The 25,582-nt window shown below is 49.1% G+C and overlaps 1 protein-coding gene across 5 annotated transcripts in view; it reads right to left on the bottom strand.

The window, feature by feature from the left end:
• The window catches only part of zfyve1 (zinc finger, FYVE domain containing 1), a 103,441-nt gene that overhangs the window by 70,859 nt on the left and 7,000 nt on the right, over positions 1-25,582 (bottom strand). Inside the window, exons 1-2 of one of the 5 annotated variants that reach the window (XM_086003852.1) lie at positions 18,291-19,720; positions 17,639-18,143 (exon numbers count right to left, since the gene is read on the bottom strand). The exons of 1 other annotated variant lie outside the window; for it this stretch is intronic. In XM_086003852.1, coding sequence (XP_085859978.1) covers positions 17,639-18,143; positions 18,291-18,344 — 559 coding nt within the window. In that variant the 5' untranslated portion in view covers positions 18,345-19,720. Of the gene's footprint in view, positions 1-12,015; positions 12,228-17,638; positions 18,144-18,290; positions 19,721-25,582 lie in introns of those variants that run through there. 3 more of the 5 variants (XM_086003851.1, XM_086003856.1, XM_086003855.1) reach the window with 3 other exon arrangements.

The following is a 25,582-nucleotide window of genomic DNA, read 5'->3' as shown; positions in this document are numbered from 1 at the left end:
TCTGGTGCATGGGAATGAGGTGGGCCAGGTTAACCAAGTGTCTGTGGGAGAACACTTGGGTACGAGTGATCATCGCATCATAAGATTTAGATTAGCAATGGAGAGGAGCAAGGAACAATCTAGAGTGGAACTTCTAAACTGAAATAGGGCTAACTTCAATGGGATGCGAAAGGATCTAGCCAGGGTAAAATGGAACCAAAGACTGACAGGAAAAACTAACGGAACAATGGGTGATCTTTAAGTTGGAGATGTTCCAAGTACAGACTAGGTACATTCCAACAAGAGGGAAGGGTAAGGGAACCAAAGCAAGGGCTCCTTGGATGACGAGGGAGATAGAGGTGATGAAACAAAAAAGAGGGTGTATGCTGCATGTCAGGTGAACTCTTCAAGGGAAAACCAGACCAAACACAATCAGTTGAGAGGAGATGTGAAGATGAAAATAAGATTGGCAAAGAGAATGGCGGTTAACATAAAAGGGAACCGGCATGTAAACAGTAAGCGGGTAGTAAGAGGCTGGGTGGGGCCGATTACAGACAAAGAAGGTGATATATGCTTAGAGGTGCAGGGCAAGGCTAGAATACTCAATGAGTTTGTATCGGTGTTTACTAAGGAGGTGGATGCTGACAAAATATCGGTAGAAGTGGAAAAGGTAGAAGCAACGGAAGGGGTGAAAATTGATAGATAGGATGCACTAGAAAGGCTGGGTATGCTTAGAGTGGACAAGTCGCCTGGTCCAGATGACTTGCATCCCAGGTTGCAAAGGGGATTGGGGGAGGAGATAGCGGAAGGGCTTGCCATAATTTTCCAATCTTCCCTAGATGCGGGGGAGGTGCCTGAGGATTGGAAAGTGGCAAATGTGACACCATTGTTCAAGAATGGGTGCAAGGACAATCCTAGTAACTACAGGCCAGTCAGTTTAACATCAGTGGTGGGTAAAGTTTTAGAAACAATAATCAAGGAAAACATTAACGGGCACTTGGAGAGGTTTAAACGAATTGAGAGCCAACATGGGTTTGTAAAAGGAAGATGGTGTTTGACTAATCTAATTGAATTTTTGATGAAGTAACAGGGAGGATTGATGAAGGGAATGTAATGGATGTTGTCTACATGGATTTTAGGAAGGAGTTTGACAAAATATCACATAGAAGGCTGGTTAACAAAATTGAGGCTCATGGAATAGGTGGGTCAGTGGCAGCTTGGATAAGGAATTTGATTAAGGACAGAAAACAGCGAGTAATGGCTGTTTTTCAGACTGGAGGATGATAGACAGTGGTGTTCCCCAAAAGTCAGTGCTGGGGCCACTGCTTTTTTTTGATATATATATAAAAATTACCTGGATATTGGAAGAGAGTAGAATTTCTAAATTTGATGACACCAAACTTGGGGATGTGACAAACAGTGATGCTATCAATCGACTGCAACAGGACATAGAAAGGCTAGCAGAATGGGCAGATGGAATTTAATACAGAGGAGTGTGAGGTGATGTATTTTGGCAGAAGGAACAGGGAGAGGTAATATACACTTAATGGCACAGTTTTAAAGAGTGTGCAGGGACAGAGGGACCTGGGAGTTAATGTGCATAGGTCCCTGAAGGTGGCAGGACATATTGAGAGAGTGGTTAGCAAAGCATATGGGATCTTGGGCTTCATAAATAGAGGTACTGAGTACAAAAGTAGAGAAGTTATGCTGAACCTTTATAAAGCGCTGGTTAGGCCATAACTGGAGTATTGCGTCCAGTTCTGGTCACCACACTTTAGGAAGGATGTGAAGGCCCTTGAGGGTGCAGAGGAGATTTACCAGAATGGTTCTGGGGATGGGGGATCTTAGCTACCAGGACAGGTTGGAGAAGCTGGATTTGTTTTCATTGGAGCAAAGGAGGTTGCGGGGTGATTTGATAGAGGTGTACAAGATTATGACGGGTTTGGATAGGCTAGACGAGGAAAGGCTGTTCCCACTAGTTGATGGTACAAGGACTAGAGGGCACAGATTTAAGGTTTTGGACAAGAGATACAGGGGGGACGTGAGGAAAAACTTTTTTACGCAGCGAGTGGTGAGGACCTGGAACTCGCTGCCGACGGAAGTGGTGGAAGCGGAGACACTCAATGTTTTCAAGGGGAGACTGGATAGACACTTGAGGGAAATAAACTTGCAGGGCTACGGGGATAGAGCGGGGGAATGGGACTGACTGGATTGCTCTACAGAGAGCCGGCACGGACTCGATGGGCCGAATGGCCTCCTTCTGTGCTGTTATGACTAAGTAGAAGTCCCATTAAAAAGGTGGTTAAACAGGCTATGCCTGATGGGCATGAATGATGGTTGAAGGAGTTGAAACTTCAAATTTCATACTTAACGACGAAACATACGATGTGGGTCTCCTGCCTCCAAATGTTTACACTGATTGACGTCCATGTTAAGTTTGGACATATCCTAATGAGATTGGAAGGTGCCTTGGACGTAGCTTATCAGCAAAATGGGCGCAACATTCAGTGAATCTTCGGGTCTAAATTGCAGGTTGCACCCACAGGAGGAAACGCCAGAAGCATCAGGTGCAGTAGGAGGCAGGCCTGAATCACATGCCAAACCTTCACAATGCACAGTCCAAAGAAAGAAAGTTTCACTTATACCAAGCCTTCACACAATTCTCAGAAACTTCCCAAAGCACTTCACATACCTTTCCTTGTCAGTCACTATCATTGTGTAAGCAAGCAGCAGTATTCCCACAGACAGTACAGGATGGATGGCCAGTTAAACCATTGTTGGTAGTGTTGGTTCTATTTCGAATCTGGGCCAACCCACTGATCCATGGCTGACAGTGGTCTCTGAAGATGGTTTTTAAAAACCACGCACTGTAAGGGTCACAAGGATCCCAAGGACACAGCAGGGTCCCAGAAAGCTGCGGATTGCCCGAGCTAAGGGGGCATTTCCCCAGAAACCTGTTTAAACTGTGAGATTTTGAATTGTGTGTGCGTGGTAATTTCTAGTTTAAGCTGAGGGGAAGGTGGGGGTCTCCCAGTTGGGGAGAGGCCATACGAGAACCTCTACCCAGAGTTGGAAGGGGTCCCCGGACCCCGGAAAGGAGGAATTTTTGGATCCAATGAAAAACATTTTCTTTAAAAAGGCAACACATCATTCTCAACCGACAGAACATTCCAGAAGGAAGGGTGAACTGGGGGCCATTAGCATCTAAAGGCCCTGGTCACCCCAACCCAAAATACCAGATGCAACACCTCTACAGGGCAAGAGCTCAACCCAAAACAAACCTCACAAAGAGGGAACAGACTGGTCAGAGCCAGGAGCTTCCAAAGCCAAACAAGACAAAGGAAAAGGATTAACGGACAATCTAGTCTACACTTCGCACCTACTCACACTTTGAGCACCGGACCGGACACAAAGGGACAGCCATCACCGGACCAGCACGGTGGCATAGTGGTTAGCACTGTTGCCTCACAGCGCCAGGGATCCGGGTTCGAATCCGGCCTCGGGTGACTGTGTGTGGAGTTTGCACATTCTCCCCGTGTTTGCGTGGGTTTCCTCCGGGTGCTCCGGTTTCCTCCCACAGTCCAAAAGATGTGCGGGTTAGGTTGATTGGCTATGATAAAAATTGACCCTTAGTGTTAGGGGGATTAAATACGTGGGGTTACGGGGATAGGGTGGGATATGTGTCTTTGCAGGCTCGATGGGCCGAAATGGCCTCTATCTGCACTGTGGGGTTTCTGTGATTTTTGGTATCTAAAGACAAAGGACTCTCAAGCCCAGATACAGTATAACTGGGGTGAGAATCTCACAGACAGCATGTGCGTGTGGAGGCAGAGTCGAAGGAACGCCCGACGAGAAGGAAGGAAGAAGAAGCCCGCGGACCACGGAGGCATCGGAACCAGAGACCGGAGAGCGAGGGGGGAGAAAAGCGCGCTGTTCCGGACCGAAAGCGTTTTCAAAACCGTACGGAAGGGGACTGTGAGTATGAGCTTTCCTCAATGAGGATCACCCCACTTAGTGATAGGAGGATGGGAGGCTTGTGGTAATAGGAATAGGGTTTAAGGTCATTTTAGTTCGGTTTCACCCTATGTTTTCCCTTCCCAGAACGATTGGTTAAGTTTAAAGTTCTGTGTTTAAGGTGCTGTTTTAAGAACTTGTTCAGGTTTAAAGACATCAAGGAACTTTCAGTGGGAAGTGCTGTGTGGAGTTCGGTACTGAGATTATTGCCTTGCTTGTGTTTCACGTGTCCAAATAAAGTGAGTTGTATCTTTTATCCGGTGTCTGCTTCTGGTTACTGCAATTTGAATCTGTCACAAATGTCCAAGCTGTAATTCGCGTTGTAGAACAGTAGTGGGGGAAGTGGGATTCAAAACCTCACGCTAGTAATTTGGGGGATGAGCTGCAATTGGGAATGAGCAGTTAGATTAAGTGGGACAGGCCGAAACTCTGCCTGGGGTTGTATCTGGTATAAACAACCAAGAAACACTTACTCAGAGAAATTCTCTGAGGACTGTGATTTGCTATAAACAGTCAAAAGCCCCAAACTCCTCAGGGACTGTACATCAGCCTGAGGTACCCAGGACTACCTGGGTGTAAGATAACCCCCCTTACAAAATGGCGAGCCAGGTAGGAGAATGTGTAAGCAAAGACAATGTGACAGACAGCAGTCCAGAGGTTGAACTAGAAACTAGAATGAAGGAGAAACTAGGAGACTATATCTGTACCAAGCTCAATGTTAGAAAACCATGGGTGATGGGCCTGCTGCGCAGTGCAGGCCCAGAGGCAGCTGCAGCAAAGTGGACCCAGGGTAAAGACCACAAAGCTAATGTGGAGAAGGCAGTCTGGCTGCTGTGCCTAGAAAAGCAAGTAAAGTTGCTCGACAGGCAGGTGGCGACCCTCCAAGCAGAGGTGGTAGATTTGAAAGAAAGGTCCCGTGCCGAGGTGTTAGATTTAGAGGAGCAGGCTCGGGCAGCAGGGGAGGTAGCAAAGGAAAAGATAGCAGCTGGGGAAGAGAAGCTGGCTGAGGCACTTGAGCAACTAGCGGACAAAAGGAGAGAAAGGGCTATGGAGGCAGAGAGTTCTCGAATTTACAAGGAGTACCTGCAGGCGCAGGTAACAGGAGCCCAAACTGCAGCATTGAGGCTGCAAGAGAGAAATGCTCGCTATGCTCAAGAGAACGCTGAGTTGGGGGAGGATTTAAAGGAGGTTAGGGCAGCCTGGAAGCTCACGTGGCAGGAGGCGAGTCAAGCCCCGGCCACGGACCACGGCCCCTGCCTGGACCAAATCAAGTACCTCACCCAAGCTATAGCTAAGTCCCAGAGAGGCGTAGTGTGTTCGGTCACACCGGCCCCAGAAAGGGGGCAGGAGGAGGAAGGGGAGGTTAGACCCCTCCCCACAGCCCCTGTAATGGAGCCGGAGCTTGAGCCACAGGAGCCAAACAAGCCGGTGGGACCAGGGCCAGTGTGTCCCGTCGCCCACGTTAAATTTGGTCCAGCTGTAAATGGGGTCCCGGGAGCAGTGACTAGCCGTTTCGTTCTGCCCCACTCTGTGCCTCAGTTACAGGCGATGGTCACCCACTTCTCTAAACTGAGATATAAAGGGGATGCCACTGCTCACTTTCTTAAAGTAGAGCAGGCAGGGGATTTAAACGGTTGCGACCAGGGAGAGAGAGCCAAGATGCTACTATTTTCCCTGGAAGAGGAGGTGGCCGACAACCTCTCCTCTGATAGTAAGATAGGGAGGAACACATTCGCCCAAGTCAAGGAGGAGGTCCTGGATGTGTTGGGGGCGGATGAGGGTAGCTTCTTCTCCCGAGTTGAGAAGACTCAGCAAAGGGCAAAGGAGAACCCCAGGTGTTTTGCAGACAGACTGTGGATAGCGTTCAATGAGGCCCGTGCAGGGGGTCTGGACCGAGCGGCCCTGGGAGCAGATGATCGGGTTCGCTGGTTTCGCACCCTGATAGCCAACAGCACTCCGGAGCTGCGAACCCAGGCACGAGCCTGGTTTGACCCCCGAGACCCCCAGCTTGCAGAGGAGACAGTCCTCCGGCAGCTTACCATTTTCTTTAAAAGTGCCCAAGCAGAAGGGAAGACAGGGAAGGGTAAGATCTGTGAGATCACACCCGCCCAGGGGCGAAGGGAATGGAGGCAGGAGGGCAAAAACTCAAACAGCCAGTACAGACCCTTCCGTCCCGTGGATAGCCCACACCCAATTAGGAGAGAGATGGGCTGGGAGGGAAGAGATGGCTCCAGACCAAGCAGGGAGAAAGCCTGCTTCGGGTGTGGGGAGCTAGGGCATTGGAGAAAGGAGTGTGAGAATCCTTGGAGGGATCAAAGGGCCCCTGCCCCTGCTGAACCAAGCGCAGACCAAGCCCAGAAAGCCAAACAGGCTGCAGCTCAAACCCAAAAGAGGCAGGCTCCTCAGCCACCAGCAGCCCCAGCTCAGAAATCCAGCCAGCCAGCAGCCCAGAGCGCGCCGCAGCAGGGCAGCCTGAAGGACATACTGAAGGGAGCGCTGAAAGTTTTAGAGGATCAGGAGCGGGGCCAGATAGCTACAGTGCAGGGGGAGAAGATCTCCCAGGCTGCAGAATCCTGACTAGCCCCCGGGGAACCTGTCTACCTGTGCCCGGTGAGCTATGATGAGTGGAAGCGACCGCGCGTTGAACTGGAGGTGCAGGGTGTCAGGGGATCATATCTGCTGGACACAGGGGCTTCGGTGACCCTGGTCCATGCAGACAGCCCCAGCACCTCACCCCTGTCCAGCGGCGTCCCTTTCGGCCTCACAAGCTTCACCAACAGCAAGCAGACAGGATTCCTCACAGTTCCAGTCCAGCTGCGCTTGGGACCTCTCCAGGAGCAATGGACTTGCATTTTAACCAAGTGGAAGGGGACAGGTCAGGGGATACTGGGAGCTGATTTTACCAGCCACCAAGGCATCCTCATCGACCTGAGGAACCACTGCCTTTGGGGGGCAGTGGGGGACTTAGGTACGGAGGAGCTCGCGATCATACAGGGCGCACAGGAGAAAGGGGTCCTGTGCACAGTCAAACCCAAAGAGGGTTATGATCTGGCAGCCCTGATCAACAGCACCCCGGTACAGTTCCAAGCAGTTATGCAGACAAATTTAAAGGCCTTCGCCACTCACAAACACGACTGTGGAAGGATGCATGGGGTAGAAGTCAGGGTAGGTGGGGACCCCATGACGCGCCCGCAGCGACAGTACAATTTCCCGAGGGAGGCTGAGGCAGATTTAACCATCGCTCTGGGATCCCTGGTGGAGCAAGGGGTTTTAAGAACGATAGCAACCCATGTGAACTCTCCACTTTGGCCGGTGAAGAAGCCGGACAATTCATGGAGAGCCACGGTGGACTATCGAGTCTTGAATAAAAATATCCCAGCCTGCGCCCCTACAGTGGCTGCAGTAGCCCACCTCATTGGAAGTATTCCAGCCTCCGCAACCACCTTCACAGTGCTGGATATTTCCAATGGTTTCTGGTCTGTCCCACTCAGAAGGGAAGATCAGTATAAGTTTGCCTTCACTTTTAAAGGGCAGCAGTATACTTGGAATTGTTTGCCACAGGGTTTCCACAATTCGCCAAGTATATTCCACCAGTGCATGGCTGACAGTTTAAAGAACTTCAGCCAGCCTGGGCAGCTGGTGCAATACGTGGATGACCTGCTGCTATTCTCCGAGACAGAGGAAGAGCATGGCCCCCTATTGGCCGAGCTACTGGAAACGCTATGGGAAGCAGGGTTGAAGGTAAACCCCAAGAAAGCGCAGGTAGGGCAAAGGGAAGTAAAATTCCTGGGTCTGACCCTACGCGCAGGAGAAAGAGCGATAGATGGGGCTCGGAGGAAGGCAGTGTAGGAGCTGCCTGCCCCCACCACAGTCACAGGGGTCCGATCATTCCTGGGATTGACCGGCTACTGCAGGGACTTTATTGAGGGGTATGCTGCCACTGCAGCCCCTCTACTCCGTCTTCTGCACAAGGGTGTGGACTGGGAGTGGGATGAGGGGTGCAGGGAAGCATTTGAGCGCCTCAAGAGGGACCTCCAGACCGCGCCGGCCCTGGGAGCAATTAATGGGGAAGAGGAGTTCTACCTGGAAGTAGCCACCAGCGGGGACAGCTTAAGCTCAGTGCTGCTTCAGGAACGGCACGGCCAGCTGAGACCTGTGGTCTACTCCTCCAGGGTCCTCACCGACGTGGAGAGAGGATACTCCAATTATGAAAGGCATCTGCTGGCCACTCGCTGGGCAGTGAAACGGTCGCGGATTTTCACAGGTGCATCCACAGTGACCCTCCTCACCCATCACACCCCGACTCAGATGCTGCTGGATGGGAGAATCAAGGATGGGACTGTGAGCAGTGTGCGCATTGCTCGCTGGACCCTCCTGCTCTCATCAATGCCCCTGAAAGTAAAAGGACTGTGTGATCCCAAGCTGGCAGCCAATATGCTTTATGCAGGGGAGGCTCATCAGTGCTCAGTCGAAGGGGTCTGGGACATCGACATCGGTCTCCGGGCAGGGATACACCCCACGGGCCGGGAGATCTATGTGGATGGATCCAGTACAATGTCAGCAGGGGAGAGGCTCACAGGGTGCGGGATTTATGATCCTGGGGCTGGCATTGCCCTGACCATAAAGCTCCCGAGCACCATGAGCGCCCAGCATGCTGAACTGTCGGCGGTGGTGTATGTAGTGACCCACCCCGAGGAGTTCCCTAGACCCTACACGATTTGCAGCGACAGTATGTTCACCTGCAACTCGTGCACTGAGTATCTGGCCATCTGGGCACGCCGGGGGTACACCTCAGCGGATGGGAAACCCCTGGCAACAAAGCCGTTGCTACAGAGGATAATGGCTGCAGTAGGGACCGAAGGGGATATTTATATCCATAAGGTAAAGGCTCACTCCAAAACAGAGCCTCGAGCGGAAGGGAACGGTATGGCCGACGCACTGGCCAAAGAAGGGGCTCGAGAGGGCACCTTCTGGAATCCTTACGAGGGGGGTCCAGTAGCCGCTCTCCAGGGCGGGACAGGGGCACAAGGGAGCGCAGGGGTAGCATTGGCCCCAGACCTACAGGTGGTCCAGGCGCAGGATCCCGTCCTTAAGGCCGTCCTGGAGAAGCTAAAAAAGGGGGAAAAGGTCGAAGGACCTTACGGAGGGGCAGCATTCCAGATCAAAGAAAGGATGCTGTTCAGAGGGGATCAGTGGGTCGTACCGAAGCAGCACCAGAGGGAGTTCCTCCAACTGGCCCATGAGGGTCCAGGAGCGGGGCACCCCGGACCTGAGACCACCTGGCAACGGGTGGAACAGGTGGGGTGGTGGGTAGGACTCAGGGAAGACGTCCGAGAGTTCTGCGCAAGCTGCCTGGTGTGTGCAGCAAACAATCCAGATCCCCAGAAAAGAAAGGTGTCGATGGGACACATTAGGAGGGTAGAGGGACCATGGCAGTCGATCCAGGTCGACTACATCGGGCCCCTACCCACCGCCCAGGGAGGTTACAAGTTCTGTTTAGTGCTTGTGGATGTGTTTTCAAAATGGGTTGAAGCCTTCCCCTGCCGAACAGCCACAGCACTAGGAACCGCTAGAATTTTAGTAAGGGAAGTGTTCTCCAGATGGGGACTTCCCCAGTATGTGGAATCAGACCAGGGAAGCCACTTCACAGGACAGGTCATGCAAGCAACCCTCAAGGTGCTGGGCATAAAAGGGAAGTGGCACGTCTCACACAACCCACAGTCTTCAGGCATTGTGGAGCGTTCAAATCGTACCATCAAAGAAAGGCTGCGTAAGGAAACGGCAGACTCTCCCAAGAAGTGGGCGCAGGTCTTACCGTTGGTCCTTATGGGTGTCCGGGCCAGCCAGTCAAAGAGCACCGGGTATTCCCCACATGAGCTAATGATCGGGCGGACCATGAGGACCCCCACCCATGTACTAGCCCCAGTACTCACCGAAGGACAGGCCAGGGAGGTAAACCGGGACAAGTTTACCAAGAATCTGCATGAGCGCCTCAAGCAGATTCACTGGCAGGCAGCTAGTAACATGAGCAGACAGCATAGGAGTAACAAGCTGTTACTGGAGCCTAGGAAGCACCACGAGTGGGAGGTGGGAGACCAAGTCATGGTGAGGAACTTTGCCCGGGTGGGGGTGTTCGAAGCATTATACCAGGGACCTTATGCCATTGTGGGCAAAGCCAGCCCCATGGTGTATGCAGTGAAACTACCTCGCAGAACCAAGTGGTTTCACATTAACCAATGTAAACTATTCAACCCGGGGGAGCCTCGCACAAAGAAAGGAAAGGCAGGAGTAGGGGCCGGTCCGGGAGACAACAGCCTCCCGACCACAGCCAAGACACTGGTGCCTGCAGCAGGTACAGCCACCGCGCCAGCCCCAGCAAAGGGGGCGGTGGGCTGTATGACTGGGCAGCTCACACCTATGCATTGGGACTCAAGACGAGACCCCAGATGCCCCACCCATTCCGAGTCCACGGCGAATGAGCCCAAGGGAGCCGTGGACACTGGCCAATCTATGGCCTATGGGGAGTCCCCTATCAGGAGCCACTGGGGGGGGGGGGGGGGGGGGGGAGAAGTCCCCCAGGGAAGGGGAGCCCACCCCAGTCGGACAGCCTACAGGAGGAGGGGTTAGAAGGGTGCATTTTGAAACTCCGCCCAGGAAGGAGGATACCGATAGGTCAGTTTCTCCACAGTCCAATAGGTAGAATGAAGAGATAGAAGGGGAGTACACAGAGGACAGGGCAGACCTCTGGGACCGAAGCCAAGCATCTAACGGGGGACCCGAGACTAGTGTAGGGAAGGCAGCCACAGCAACCCCGCCGCCAGTGCTCGAGTGGAGAGCGCGCGGAGGAGGGAGTGAGGGCTCCGGGAGGATGGTTTGGGATTCCGGGGGCACCCAGGGACCGGGGACAGACCCACCCGGGAGACCCGTCCGAGTGCCAAAACAAGTGGTTAAGTGGACTCCAGACTGCGTTACCGGCCAAGGAAGAAGCTGAAGAAACGCTTCCTCAGGGCCAGCCCTGGCCACCCGGAGACGGGTGGCAGCAGTACAGACTAAGATAAAACTTTAAAGTTCGGTCCTGGGATAAAAAAAAAAAGGGGGGGGGGTCTATTATGATGTGAAAGAGTATTTTTGAGGATATTATGTTATACGAGCCAAGCCTGGGTGAACCTAAGGCAAGGCCCTCTGTTTTGTGTTACAGAATGATGGAAAAGATGGAAATAGCGCTATTCGGGATAACCACACTAATCGCACTGGTCCTGATACGAGTGAGCGAGGGACGCAGAGGAGACCGCGAATTGGCTTATGTATACGGGTGCTCGGGAGGAAAGCCTCCCACAGTCACGACCGGAGGCGGGACACCAAGGGTAGAGGGGACCGAGGAGTACTTCCATGAGTGAAGGTGGCCAGGGTGGTTGGGGTCCAAATTCGACCAAGTATTCTAGCCAGCCCGGGGTCACGTATGGGGAAGCATCCGTCCACTGCCCTAGGAGAACCATGAACGCCTCCCGGGTTGAAGTGACAGAGGGGAAGAGAGTTTGTTTACATTGTGAGGGGAAGATCCTGCTGGGAAGGTGGTGGTGGCTCAGGAAGCTGAGCGAGGATATGGGGAACCCGGAAGCTGACTGGGAGCGACTGGATAACAGCACCTACCGGACTGTAACGGGAAAGGGAGGGGGAGTGAGTGTGTGTGTTGGGACAAGTGGTGGAAGTCTGAGGAAGGCATGTATGTGTGCTATAGCCTTTTTGAGACACTGTTTGGACGAGGGGAGCGGCGTCAGGTGGAACATCTCTGGAGCCGCCTGTGTCACCCCAAAAATCCCTATCAGCATGAACGCCACTCACCTGACAGCACGACCAAGACAACCCATACCTACCGCACCGACAGCTCCAATAGCAGTTGACAGATGTCCACCCACCACCCAGGGAATGGTCTAGTTCTAGTCCCCACCGACAAACTACTTTACTAGGGGATACACTACGCGGTGGCTTCGGTGATCCTAAATCTAACAGAAGTCCACTTACCAAAGTGGTGCCCGAAAGAGACCGAACGGTTGTACCAGACCCTCCTCCGGGAGATGTTCAGGCAGTTCTACGAATTGGACCTGGGACACACCGGGGACGAAACAGCATACGAAGCGGAAGCAGCACAGGAAGCAGATACAGTGTACATAGGCAGGCAAAAAGGGGGTTTGATAAATGATGGGTTCACCGCTTTTAACACAGGGACCTCCATGATCAATAGCATGGATAATGCCCAATTGGCCATGCAAATCCAGGGGTTAAAGAACCAGCTCAGGAAGATACTGGGGGATGAGAATAGGGTAGTAGGGGAGGAGTTACATGAGGACCAGGCAATGACCATCCATTTAAAGGAGGTCATTGCCGAATTGGAAAAGCATGCCAGGGTGATCAATGAGTTGATCAGGGAAGATAGGAATGCGTCAGGACAGGCTGCCTAAAATGAGGTTTGTGTCCTATATGGGGCCTGGCTGCTGGGAGAGGGGCGGAGCAATTTAGAGGACCTGAAACAAGGCCTCGTCCCCTCCTGGATCAGCAATAAGCACCTGGAGGCACTCCACCCGTTCAACCACTCATTGAGCCCATGTCAGCTCCGTTTGGCCTCAGAGACGTACCCTGTTCCTGTAGATTGCGGGAAGTCGAACCACACCATCATGGGGATAATAGTGAGGATACCTGTACTGGGGGAGGCAGCCGTGCCTGCGCCCTTGTACAGGGTAGAGAACATTGGAGTTATCCACGGAGGGGTACATGTCCGGTTCCACACGGTCCCCCCCTATGTCATAAGGTGGGAGCACTAACAGGGACAGACCTTTCTGGGTGCCGAAGCAAGGGGTCACATATAGTCTTGTGTCCCCAGCACTTGAACAGTTTTGCTAGACCCCAGTGTGGGTTCAAGGCTGCCAACTCCGCACCTATAAATTGCACCATGGAGGTGATGGCCGTGGACCATGTACCACCCCAGGTGGCATATGTAGGGGGTGGGACCTATTGTGTTACCACCAGCGTGAAGCACTACCGGTACGGACAGAACGTGTCATGTCCGGTCAGCGACAGCAGTTTCTGCTTCAAGCCACAGGCTGAGGTTCAAGTGGCCCAGGAACAAATTACCCCGATCCCGGACCCCTCCACGGTTCACCTCACTATAAAACACAACACCTCTAACTTGCAGGATTATGCTGCACATTTTGGATACCCTATTCCCTTCCTGCCTGAACACTTAACCACATTATTGAAAGCAGTTGCATTATCACAGAAACATTTTTATACCTTACTACAAAAAACGATAGAGTTGGGGGCAGAGATCGAGGGAATTGCAGCTAGACCATGGTGGGACATAGGGCTCGACGTAGAGACCACCCCCTGGGAACGCATCGCATCTCATGCCCTGGTGATCGGTCAGCTAGTAGTAATGTTTTATTTAATATTCATCACCTGTAAGATGAGAAGAGCAAACCGTCAGGCCCGCTATGTACACGCGATGGAGGGATTAGGGGCCAAATAGGACTGTGACGCAAAGCAGAGAAAAGTCGTATATGGAGCAGTGTATAATGGAAATGTGTGGAGTGATTTGGTGTATTGGGAAATGTTATTTGGATAGTGTGTGTGTACCCTAGATATGTACATTTGTAATTAGTGTGTTAACAAAATGTCCGTTTACTTTGTAAGGAAACCAGGATCATTGCTTCCGCGCTTGGTGACACTCTATATTGGAGAGTGTCAAACGGGGGCCTGTAAGGGTCACAAGGATCCCAAGGACACAGCAGGGTCCCAGAAAGCTGCGGATTGCCCGAGCTAAGAAGGGGGCATTTCCCCAGAAACCTGTTTAAACTGTGTGATTTTGAAGTGTGTGTGCGTGGTAATTTCTAGTTTAAGCTGAGGGGAAGGTGGGGGTCTCCCAGTTGGGGAGAGGCCATACGAGAACCTCTACCCAGAGTTGGAAGGGGTCCCCGGAAAGGAGGAATTTTTGGATCCCATGAAAAACATTTTCTTTAAAAAGGCAACACATCATTCTCAACCGACAGAACATTCCAGAAGGAAGGGTGAACTGGGGGCCATTAGCATCTAAAGGCCCTGGTCACCCCAACCCAAAACACCAGATGCAACACCTCTACAGGGCAAGAGCTCAACCCAAAACAAACCTCACAAAGAGGGAACAGACTGGTCAGAGCCAGGAGCTTCCAAAGCCAAACAAGACAAAGGAAAAGGATTAACGGACAATCTAGTCTACACTTCGCACCTACTCACACTTTGAGCACCGGACCGGACACAAAGGGACAGCCATCACCGGACCATTATTGGTATCTAAAGACAAAGGACTCTCAAGCCCAGATACAGTATAACTGGGGTGAGAATCTCACAGACAGCATGTGCGTGTGGAGGCAGAGTCGAAGGAACGCCCGATGAGAAGGAAGAAGAAGCCCGCGGACCACGGAGGCATCGGAACCAGAGACCGGAGAGCGAGGGGGGAGAAAAGCGCGCTGTTCCGGACCGAAAGCGTTTTCAAAACCGTACGGAAGGGGACTGTGAGTATGAGCTTTCCTCAATGAGGATCACCCCACTTAGTGATAGGAGGATGGGAGGCTTGTGGTAATAGGAATAGGGTTTAAGGTCATTTTAGTTCGGTTTCACCCTATGTTTTCCCTTCCCAGAACGATTGGTTAAGTTTAAAGTTCTGTGTTTAAGGTGCTGTTTTAAGAACTTGTTCAGGTTTAAAGACATCAAGGAACTTTCAGTGGGAAGTGCTGTGTGGAGTTCGGTACTGAGATTATTGCCTTGCTTGTGTTTCACGTGTCCAAATAAAGTGAGTTGTATCTTTTATCCGGTGTCTGCTTCTGGTTACTGCAATTTGAATCGGTCACAAATGTCCAAGCTGTAATTCGCGTTGTAGAACCGTAGTGGGGGAAGTGGGATTCAAAACCTCACACCAGTAATTTGGGGGGGGGGATGAGCTGCAATTGGGAATGAGCAGTTAGATTAAGTGGGACAGGCCGAAACTCTGCCTGGGGCTGTATCTGGTATAAACAACCAAGAAACACTTACTCAGAGAAATTCTCTGAGGACTGTGATTTGCTATAAACAGTCAAAAGCCCCAAACTCCTCAGGGACTGTACATCAGCCTGAGGTACCCAGGACTACCTGGGTGTAAGATAACCCCCCTTACAGCACACACACACACACAAAAACAGACATGCATATGCAGCAAGGCCTGTTTAATACAACTCAGTAAGGCCTGCACATGGTCCAGACTGCTAATCGTCAGCCTTAGCTGCTTTGACCCATTGAAGAGGACAGGATGAGGGGAGGGGTCACAACAAGAATACTGAACAAAAACAAACCACCACTTCTATTGGGCTTCAGCAGCCATCCAGCTGGGCACAGAGACACCCATGGACCTTCTCAGCTACAGGAAAGGATGGGGAACCTAGCTGGAGAAGAGCATTATGTCCATATTTTTCCAAGGTGGTGGATGTCCAAGTATGCTGGGGCAATGTGCTACACCACAAAATGGCAATGTGGCTTTCCACGCCTCTGCGCATCATAGCAAGTTCCTAAATGCAGCCAAGCCATGAGGAGAAAGGAGCAGACAGCAAAAGAGGCAACAGCATTTCCAACAACAACTTGCATTTATATAGCGCCTTTAACGCAGTAAAATGTCCCAAGGCACTTCACAGGCGTATTAGAAGACAAAAATTTGACACCGAGCCACATAGGGAGAAATTAGGGCAATGACCAAAAGCTTAGTCAAAGAGGTAGGTTTTAAGGAGCGTCTTAAAGAAGGAAAGAGAGGTAGAGGAGTGGAGAGGTTTAGGGAGGGAATTCCAGAGCTTAGGGACTTGGCAGCTGTAGGTACAGCCGCCAATGTTTGAGCAATTATAATCAGGGTTGCTCTAGAAGCCAGAATTGGAGGAGTGCAGATATCTGGGAGGGTTGTAGGGCTGGAGGAGATTACAGAAATTGGGGTGGGGTGGGTAAGGCCATGGAGGGATTTGAAAACAAGGATGAGAATTTTAAAATCGAGGCGTTGCTTAACCGGGAGCCAATGTATGTCAGCTAGCACAGGGGTGATGGGCGAACAGGACTTGGAGAGAGTTAGGACACGGGCAGCCGAGTTTTGGATGACCTCAAGTTTATGCAGGGTAGAATGTGGGAGGCCAGCCAGGAGTGCGTTGGAATAGTCAAGTCGAGAGATACCAAAGGCATGGATGAGGGTTTCAGCAGCTGATGAGCGGAGGCAGGAGCGGAGATGGCGATGTTACGGAGGTGGAAATAGGAGGTCTTACGTTATGCCATGGATGTGTGGTCGGAAGCTCATTTCAGGGTCAAAGTTCCGGGTAAAATTGGAAGCTATATGAAACTTGCTCTTGTACATCTCCTAATTCTAAACTGGCATTAGTAGGGGCTGATAGATATATATCTAACGAAATACTCATCACGTACAGAAAATAGCTGACACCCACATGTCCCAAGATTAGTGAGCTGAAAGGCAGGCCAAGATTTCAGATCCTGATGGCAATGCAGCAACCCTACAAAAACAAGTGTTTGGATCTGGCTCAACTATGAAATCCCTGTGGTCAACCAATCTACCGATACTCATCGTCAAGACTCAAGATCCAAATAATGGAGCACGGTAAAGTAATGGGGGATATTGATACCTAGAATCACAGAATCATAGAATAGTACAGCACAGAAAGAGGTCATTCGGCCCATCGAGTCTGCGCCGGCTCTTTCGAAGAGCAATCCTGTTAGTCCCACTCCCCTGCTCTTTCCCCATATCCATGCATTTTTTTTCTCCTTCAAGTATTTATCCAATTCCCTTTTGAAGGCTACTATTGAATCTGTACCCACCGCCCTATCAGGCAGTGCATTCCCAATTCTAACCACTCATTGCGTAAAGAAGTTTTTCCTCATGTCGCCTCTTTCTCTATATTTACTCGATCTAAAGCCTTCATGATTTTTAAACACCTCCATCAAATCTCCTCTTAGCTTTTTCTGCTCCAAGGAGAACAAACCCAGCTTCTCCAGTCTATCCACATAACTATAATTCCCCATCCCTGGAACCAGACTAGTAAATCTCCTCTGTACCCTCTCCAAAGCCTTCACGTCCTTCCTAAAGTGTGGAGCCCAGAATTGGACACAATACCCCAGCTGAGGCTGAACTAGTGTTTTGTCGAGGTACCAATGTAATCTTAACCCTTCAACAAGTCAATGTAAAGGAGTGGAGGGCAGGAAATTGGCAAGGGAAAAATATATGCTCATAACACTTCAATTCTGAACTTCTTTTCCATTCACAGACACTTTTATTCAAGTTCAAAATGACCCTACATTTAGCATCAATTGCGGAGCTCAGGTGCCCGATTTCTATTTTAGAACAGGTAGGCCACAAAGCACAGGGTAATACAAACATACTGAGGTTGAGGCAGGAAGACTAGATGGTCAAAGAATCAAAACACCCAGCTACCTCAAATGAGCTCAGACTGGCTCAGATGGTCAGTTATCACAAATACTGTTCGACAAGTTTCAAACACTTACTCATTTCATTTCAAGGAGGAAACAAACTGAAAATCTAGTTATATGATGCACTGGAATATCCAGATCTCACAACAAAATTTTTTTGACAGCTTACCAGATCCCAATAATTTAGTGTGCACAGTCTCATGGAAGATTATGACTGATGGTCCCAGAGTCGATAACGGAACATCCAATCCACATCTTGCAGTGGTAGCTTTCAACTCTTTGGTGAAATGTTTAAGGTAGGCTTCAGATGCATCGCCAAGAAACTTAAAGAGGTCATTGTGTAACCTGTCTGCGTGAGTTCTGTAAATAATTGTATCGGATATAGCAAGTACTTTAAGTAGCAATCTGGTTCTTTGACTTAGGTTGACGGTAGCTCCCAGCAAACCTTCAGTATCTATGACAACAACATGATGAACAGGATCATAAGCCGCCCACACTCCAACAGTGCATGACTCCTGGGCTGGAGAGGTCTTGAATACTTCACATCCGTAGAAGAATGTATGGTTAAGGGTATGAGACTTGCCGTCTCCTGTGTTGCCAAAGATTGAAATGACCTTGAGGTTTTCATCTGCTTTGCAATCAAGTTTCTGAATAAATTCTTCTTCATCTGCCACCTAATGAACACAGTATTAGACAAACTGCAATTACTAGGGAAAATCCAATTAAAATTACACATTCCTTATTCTAATCAGATAAAAATACACTGCAAAACACATCAGACTCTACACTCAACAACTGTTTATAGAACAAAACATAAGTACCTTTTTTTTGGAAAAGAACTTCTCCCTCTCCAGCCTCATTTCCACAGGCCGCATAGCATCGATTAACCCAATACCAATCCTCCACTGAAGCCGTGCTTGGTTTGCTTTTTTATGGCCTTATTAACCTGTGTCGCTGCTTTTAGTGATTTGTGTATCTACACCCCCAGATCCCATTGCCTCTACCTCATTTACACTTTTATTTTCCCAGCAGTATGTGGCCTCCTTATTCCTCCTACCAAAATGCACCAGCTCACACTGAGCTGTATTGAAATTCATTTGCCAATTACACACCTATTCTGCAAGTTTATTAATATCTTCCTGCATTTTGTCTCCCTCAGTATTAACTACACCAACTAATTTGGTGCCATCAGCAAATTTTGAAATTGTACTTCCGATTCCAGAGTCCAAGTCATTAATGTAAAGGGTGAACAGCAGTGATCCCAGCACCGATCCCTGTGGAACACCACTTCCCACCTTTTGCCAGTCTGAATAGTTACCCTTAAACCTTACTGTTTTCTGTTTTGTAGCCAGCTTGCTATCCATTCTGCTACTTGTCACCTGCCTCCACATGCTCTGACCTCAGTCATGAGTCTATTATGACCTTTTGAAATTCAAAATATATTACATCTACTGCATTAGCCTCGTTTACTCTTTGTTACTGTTTCAAAGAATTCAAGCATGACCTTCCCTTTTGAAATCCGTGCTGACTACTTAATTATATTTTTGGTTTCTAGATGTTTTTCTATTTTTCCGAGTAAATATTCCATTATCTTTCCTACCACTGACGTTAAGCTAATTGCTCTACAGTTCCCTGTTCTATCTCCCTTTTTAAATATAGGAATTACATTACCTGTCCACCAGTCCTCTGGCACTATTCCCTTCTCCAATGAATTGTTCTATATGTAACAGTGCCTCTGCTATCTCCTCCCTAACTTCTTTTAATATGCGCGGTTGTAATCCATCTGGACCTGGGGTTTTACCCTCTCCCAGTTTAACTAGTTTATCAATTATCTCACCCTGTCTATCTTAAATGACTTGATATCCTTTTTACTCTCTTCTAATGTCATACCCACCATGTTAGTCTCACTGGTAAATACCAAAGCAAATTATTTCATATTTCTCCTGAACTCTATTGATCACCTTTTTAAATATTTCACACTGCTGTTCCAGTCGTTTTTGTCTGTCAAAAAAAAATCCAGTTTACCTTCCCTAGTTCCATTCTCATCCCCTCAAAATGAACTATTTCCAATCTACTACTTTGGTCTTTGTCTCATGTCCTTCACAATCATTATTTCAACCTTATTACCTTATGTTCACTATTGCCTAGATGTTCCCCTATGCTTGCTTCTCTTAGCTGCTCTGGTTTAATTTCCCATTACTAACTCCAGCAGTGATTCCTCTCTTGTTGGAATTCTTACATATTGGGTAAGAAAGGATTCCTGTACATGCTAAAAAAAACACCATTTCATTTTTCCCTTTCCCCACCCACTCTTGATAGTTTATTGGAGGGAAGTATTGAAATCTCCCATGATTATTACTCTATGCCTTTTAGTCACTTCATAGATTTGCCTACATATTTCTTCCATTATTGGATGGTCTGTAGAATACCCCTATTAGCACGATCGATCCATATGGATTCTGTTTCCATCTTAATGTTAGTTATGCCCCTTTTTTCTACAGCAATTAATTTCTTTCCATAGTAATTAGTACAGCTATCCCACCTCACTTCTGCCTTCCCTGTCCTTCCTAAATATATTATATCCTGCAATATTTAACTCTGCATAATCTGCAGCACTGAATCAAATCAATTTATGATACCATGATCATAACAGTAAGCTTGACGCAATGGGCCAAATCTTCCTGGGAAAAGAACTGCAAGGAGGGGCCAAGGATATATCCCTGGGGGACACCAGAGGTAATGATCCGGGAGTGGGAAGAGAAGCCATTGTACCAGGATAGATCTGTGGGGGACACCAGAGGTAATGATCCGGGAGTGGGAAGAGAAGCCATTGCACCAGGATAGATCTGTGGGGGACACCAGAGGTAATGATCCGGGAGTGGGAAGAGAAGCCATAGCACCAGGATAGATCTGTGGGGGACACCAGAGGTAATGATCCGGGAGTGGGAAGAGAAGCCATTGCACCAGGATAGATCCCTGGGGGACACCAGAGGTAATGATCCCAGAGTGGGAAGAGAAGCCATTGTACCAGGATAGATCCCTGGGGGACACCAGAGGTAATGATCCGGGAGTGGGAAGAGAAGCCATTGCACCAGGATAGATCTGTGGGGGGACACCAGAGGTAATGATCCGGGAGTGGGAAGAGAAGCCATTGCACCAGGATAAATCCCTGGGGGACACCAGAGGTAATGATCCCAGAGTGGGAAGAGAAGCCATTGTACCAGGATGGATCCCTGGGGGACACCAGAGGTAATGATCCGGGAATGGGAAGAGAAGCCATTGCACCAGGATAGATCCCTGGGGGATGTAGTGTATGTACCTTTAAGAGCCCCTGTGTACTGTAATACCGGTAGTGACCACTCGGGTATATAAGCCTGTTAAACCAACTCCTGCATTCCGTGTCTCCATTAACACACGGACACAACAGTGGCGACGAATTGGAAACGGACTTACCTGCAATTCGGCAGCACCTCAAGGAGATCGATTCCTCAGACGAAGGTCAAAGGAAAAAAAAACTGTGGTTTCACCAGCTAGCCGGGCTGGTGGCAGGTACTGCACTAATCCTTCCTGGGCGGCGGGCTGGGGCTCGATCGGGTGGCTCTGCAGCGGTGCCGAGCAGCGAGTCGGAAGGCGGAGGCAAACAGAGACGGAGGGTGGAGCACTCGGGAGACGGCCGGCGCTGCAAAGCAGGTCGGCATTCGGACCAAGCAGAGGGACAGAAAAGTCCCAGAGAGTCCGGCGGGAACGAGTCTCCAACTATTAAAAATATCTGTGTAAATAAAAAACCGCGGAGAACAGCGTTGTCAGCAGCGGGAGGCGCCATTTTTCTCGGCAGGGAAGAAAGGAAAGTGCGGGAGGCGCCATTTTTGATTTTCAGGATGCCTAAGACTGGCAATATTACTGCTTTCGATAGTGATATAGAGGATTGGACCACATATGTGGAAAGAGTGGAGGTATATTGCACAGCGAATGAAGTAGAGGATGATAAAAAGGCATCGGTACTTCTAAATCTGATGGGCGCAAGGACATACGGGCTGTTACGAAACTTAATCACTCCAGCCAAACCGATGGACAAGAATTTTAAGGAGATTGTTGATACCCTACAGGAGCACTTAAACCCAACACCGCTGCTGATAGCGGAACGATTCAAATTCTTCAGGAGGAATCAGCACAAGAATGAAAGTAACGCTGATTACCTCACCGAATTAAGAAAGCTGTCAAAGCACTGCCAATTCGGGGCAGGACTGGCAGATTCTCTACGAGACAAATTCGTCTGCGGTCTCCTAAGTGAAGGAACACAGAAAAGGCTACTTTCTGAGAAAGATTTGACACTGGACAAAGCTTTCAGTGTGGCTGTATCATACGAAGCAGCAGCAAGAGGAGCTGCAGAGATACAGCAAAAGCCACAGGACTTCGGCACCCATGAAATGACACGGGGTTTCGAGAGATGTTATCGCTGCGGCAGATCCACCCATGACCAGAGGGACTGCTGGTTCAAGGACAAAGCATGCAGGCAATGCGGAAAGATGGGGCACATTGCACGTGTATGCCGATCTGGAAACAAAAAATCCACTGACAGAAAAAAAATCAATAAGGAAAAGTACAGAAAAGGTACAAATGATGACGGACAGTAGCTCCGAAGACCAGAAGAGCGATAGCGACTCCAGAAACAAGAGACTAAGCTGTCTCAAATTACATAATGTAATTGCCAAAGAGGATTACCAGACCATTTAGGTTACCCTCACGATAGCGGGGTCCCCAATTAAAATGGAGCTAGATACAGGATCAGCTCTGACCGTCATAAGTCGACGGGATTACGAGCGGCTATTTCCGCATATACCTTTGAAAGACACATCCATTATCTTGAAGACATACACGGGGCAGAAAGTATACCCCAGAGGGAAAATAAAGGTGCCTGTTGTATACAACGGCAAGGAAATACAGAAGTTGTATTTATACGTTCTGCAAGATGGTGGTCCACCGTTGTTGGGACGTGAATGGATCAGGAAGATACGTTTAGACTGGCACTTCATTCAGGCACTGACGGTAACCAGTAAGAAAAAAAATGATGATGTCATACCTGAACGATTAAAAGACATCTTGGCTAACACCAAAGAAGTGTTTCAACAGGAACTAGGAACCTTGAAAGGCGTCACCGCCTCAATAAAAGTGGAAGATGCGGCAATTCCCAAGTTTTTTTAAGGCAAGGCCAGTGCCATACGCAATTTGTCCAGCAGTCGAGGCAGAGCTGGAGAATTTGGAAAAAGCAGGCGTGTTATCCAAGGTAGATTGGAGCGAGTGGGCAACACCCATCGTCCCGGTCATGAAGAAAACTTTGAATAATGATAAATCTGAAGAACAGAGACAAATTCACATCTGTGGGGACTTCAAGGGGACTGTAAACCCATCCTTCACACGATACAGTATCCTCTTCCAAGGATAGAAGATATTTTCGCCTCACTATCCGGAGGGAAACGTTTCACCAAAATTGACTTGGCACAGGCATATCTACAGATGGAGGTTCAGGAGGCCTCTAAAAAGTATCTCGCGATAAACACACACAAATGCCTGTACCAGTACAATCGACTGGTTTTCGGAATAGCATCAGCTCCAGCTATCTGGCAAAGAGCTATGGAGCAAGTCCTGCAAGGGATTCCGGGGACTCAATGCTACCTAGACGACATCCTTGTAACAGGAGAAAACGACAACGAGCACCTTGCCAATTTGGAGCAGGTGCTCACTAGGCTGAGAGAACGGGGCCTACGAGCAAATCGCCCCAAGTGCGAATTTTTCCAGAAACAAATATCATATTGTGGCCATATAATTAACGAAGAAGGGTTGCATAAGTCACCTGAAAAAATTGAAGCGGTCATAAAAGCCCCAGCACCTGAAAATGTCTCACAATTAAGGTCATTCCTGGGATTGATAAATTACTATCATAAATTTTTACCGAACTTGTCAACTGTTTTGCACCCTCTTAACGCACTGCTACAAACGGGAGTAAATTGGAAATGGAGCGAAGACTGTAAACGTGCCTTCCATAAATGCAAAGGCTTGATCACGTCCAAGGAAGTGTTGGCTCATTACAACCCATCACTGCCAATCAGACTGGCGTGCGATGCATCCCCTTACGGTGTAGGAGCGGTATTATCGCATAGATTCCCTGATGGCTCGGAGCGGCCGATAGCTTTTGCGTCACGCTCATTGAACTCAGCTGAGCGTAACTATGCCCAGATCAACAGGGAAGCACTCAGCCTGGTGTGGGGAGTGAAGAAATTCAACCATTACCTACACGGACAAAAATTTACCTTGTTGACTGACCATCAACCCCTCGTCTCCATATTCAACCCTAAAAAGGGCGTTCCCATTATGACAGCGCAAAGGCTACAGAGGTGGTCCCTTTTCCTAGGGGCACACCAATATGACATAGAATACAAAGGATCAGAACAGCATGGGAATGCTGACGGTTTATCGCGCCTACCGTTGCCAACGGTAGAAGAGGCACCTACAGTGGACCCAGTGGAGATGTTCCACTCAACCATAGTAGAATGTCTACCAGTAACAAATTCTACCATTGAAAAGGAAACGAGAAATGACCCGACTCTCTCACGAGTCTACGATTTAACGGTGAAGGGATGGCCAGCACATGGCGAACCACTGTTGCCAGCATTCTCGCAAAGAGGAGAACAGCTGTCAGTGTGCCAAGGAACCTTGATGTGTATCCAGAGTGATGATTCCACCCAAACTCCAGGATAAAGTGCTAAAGGAGCTTCACGAGGGGCATCTGGGTGGAGTGAAAATGAAGAACCTAGCCAGAGCGTTTGTGTGGTGGCCAGGTATCGATGGAGACATCGAAGAAATGACCAAGAGCTGTCTAGGATGCCAGAAGGTCCAAAACGCCCCACCACAAGCCCCTCTACATCCATGGGAGTGGCCCTCATCTCCATGGCAAAGGGTACATATCGACTTTGCTGGTCCATTTATGGACTCAATGTTCTTAATCGCAGTTGATGCACACTCCAAGTGGCCGGAGGTAATAAAGATGTCCTCCACCACCACGGAAAAAACCATCACAGTATTAAGGACCATATTTGCCAGGAATGGGCTGCCTGAACAGATCTGTTCTGATAATGGACCGCAATTTGTGTCCGAAGAATTCAGGAAATTCTTAAAAAAACAATGGGGTTAAGCACTACACGTCCACCCCATACCATCCCGCCACCAATGGATTAGCTGAAAGGTTTGTCCAGACCTTCAAGAAGGCCATAAAGGCCATGGGTAATGAAGACATAAATCTACAACATAAGGTAGATAACTTCTTGTTTGCATACAGGAATGCAACACATGCGGTTACAAACCAAACTCCCGCCATGATGTTTTTCAATAGAAGACTAAGATGCCGGCTGCATTTGATCAAGCCAAACATCAGAAGGGACAACCTACACTACAACTCTATACGCCTAATGATGAAGCAGAGATACCCATAGTATCTACCTCCGATCCGGTGATACTGGAACCAGATGAACCCGACACTGGCATTCAAGCCGAATCGACCTTGCCAAAAGAACCTACTACACCACCGAGGCATTATCCGGACCGAGTCAGGAAGCCTCCAGAGAGACTGACTTATAATTGATTAACTGCAGCAAATGTGTAGATTATTGTTCTTGTAAACATGTTAATTAATGATTACTTAAAATGTTATGTACTAATTATCTAACAGGGGAGGAATTGTAGTGTATGTACCTTTAAGAGCCCCTGTGTACTGTAATACCGGTAGTGACCACTCGGGTATATAAGCCTGTATAGCATCTTGTATCTTTTAGTTCACCTCCAGACTTTGTTCAGTAAACACCTGTTAAACCAACTCCTGCATTCCATGTCTCCATTAACACACAGGCACAACAGGGGACACCAGAGGTAATGATCTGGGAGTGGGAAGAGAAGCCATTGCACCAGGATAGATCTGTGGGGGACACCAGAGGTAATGATCCGGGAATGGGAAGAAAAGCCATTGCAGGCGATTCTCTGGCTACGAATAGATAGATAAGAATGGAACCAGGCGAATGCAGTCCCACCCAGCTGGACGACAGTGGATGCATAGGAGGAGGAT

The sequence above is a fragment of the Somniosus microcephalus genome, chromosome 12 (assembly GCF_052327205.1).
Source record: "Somniosus microcephalus isolate GS21.2 chromosome 12, FLI_Smic_1.0, whole genome shotgun sequence".
In the NCBI taxonomy this organism is placed as follows: Eukaryota; Metazoa; Chordata; class Chondrichthyes; order Squaliformes; family Somniosidae; genus Somniosus; species Somniosus microcephalus.
Note: the sequence above shows the minus strand (reverse complement) of the source record. Positions and strands in the feature narration are given on the sequence as shown.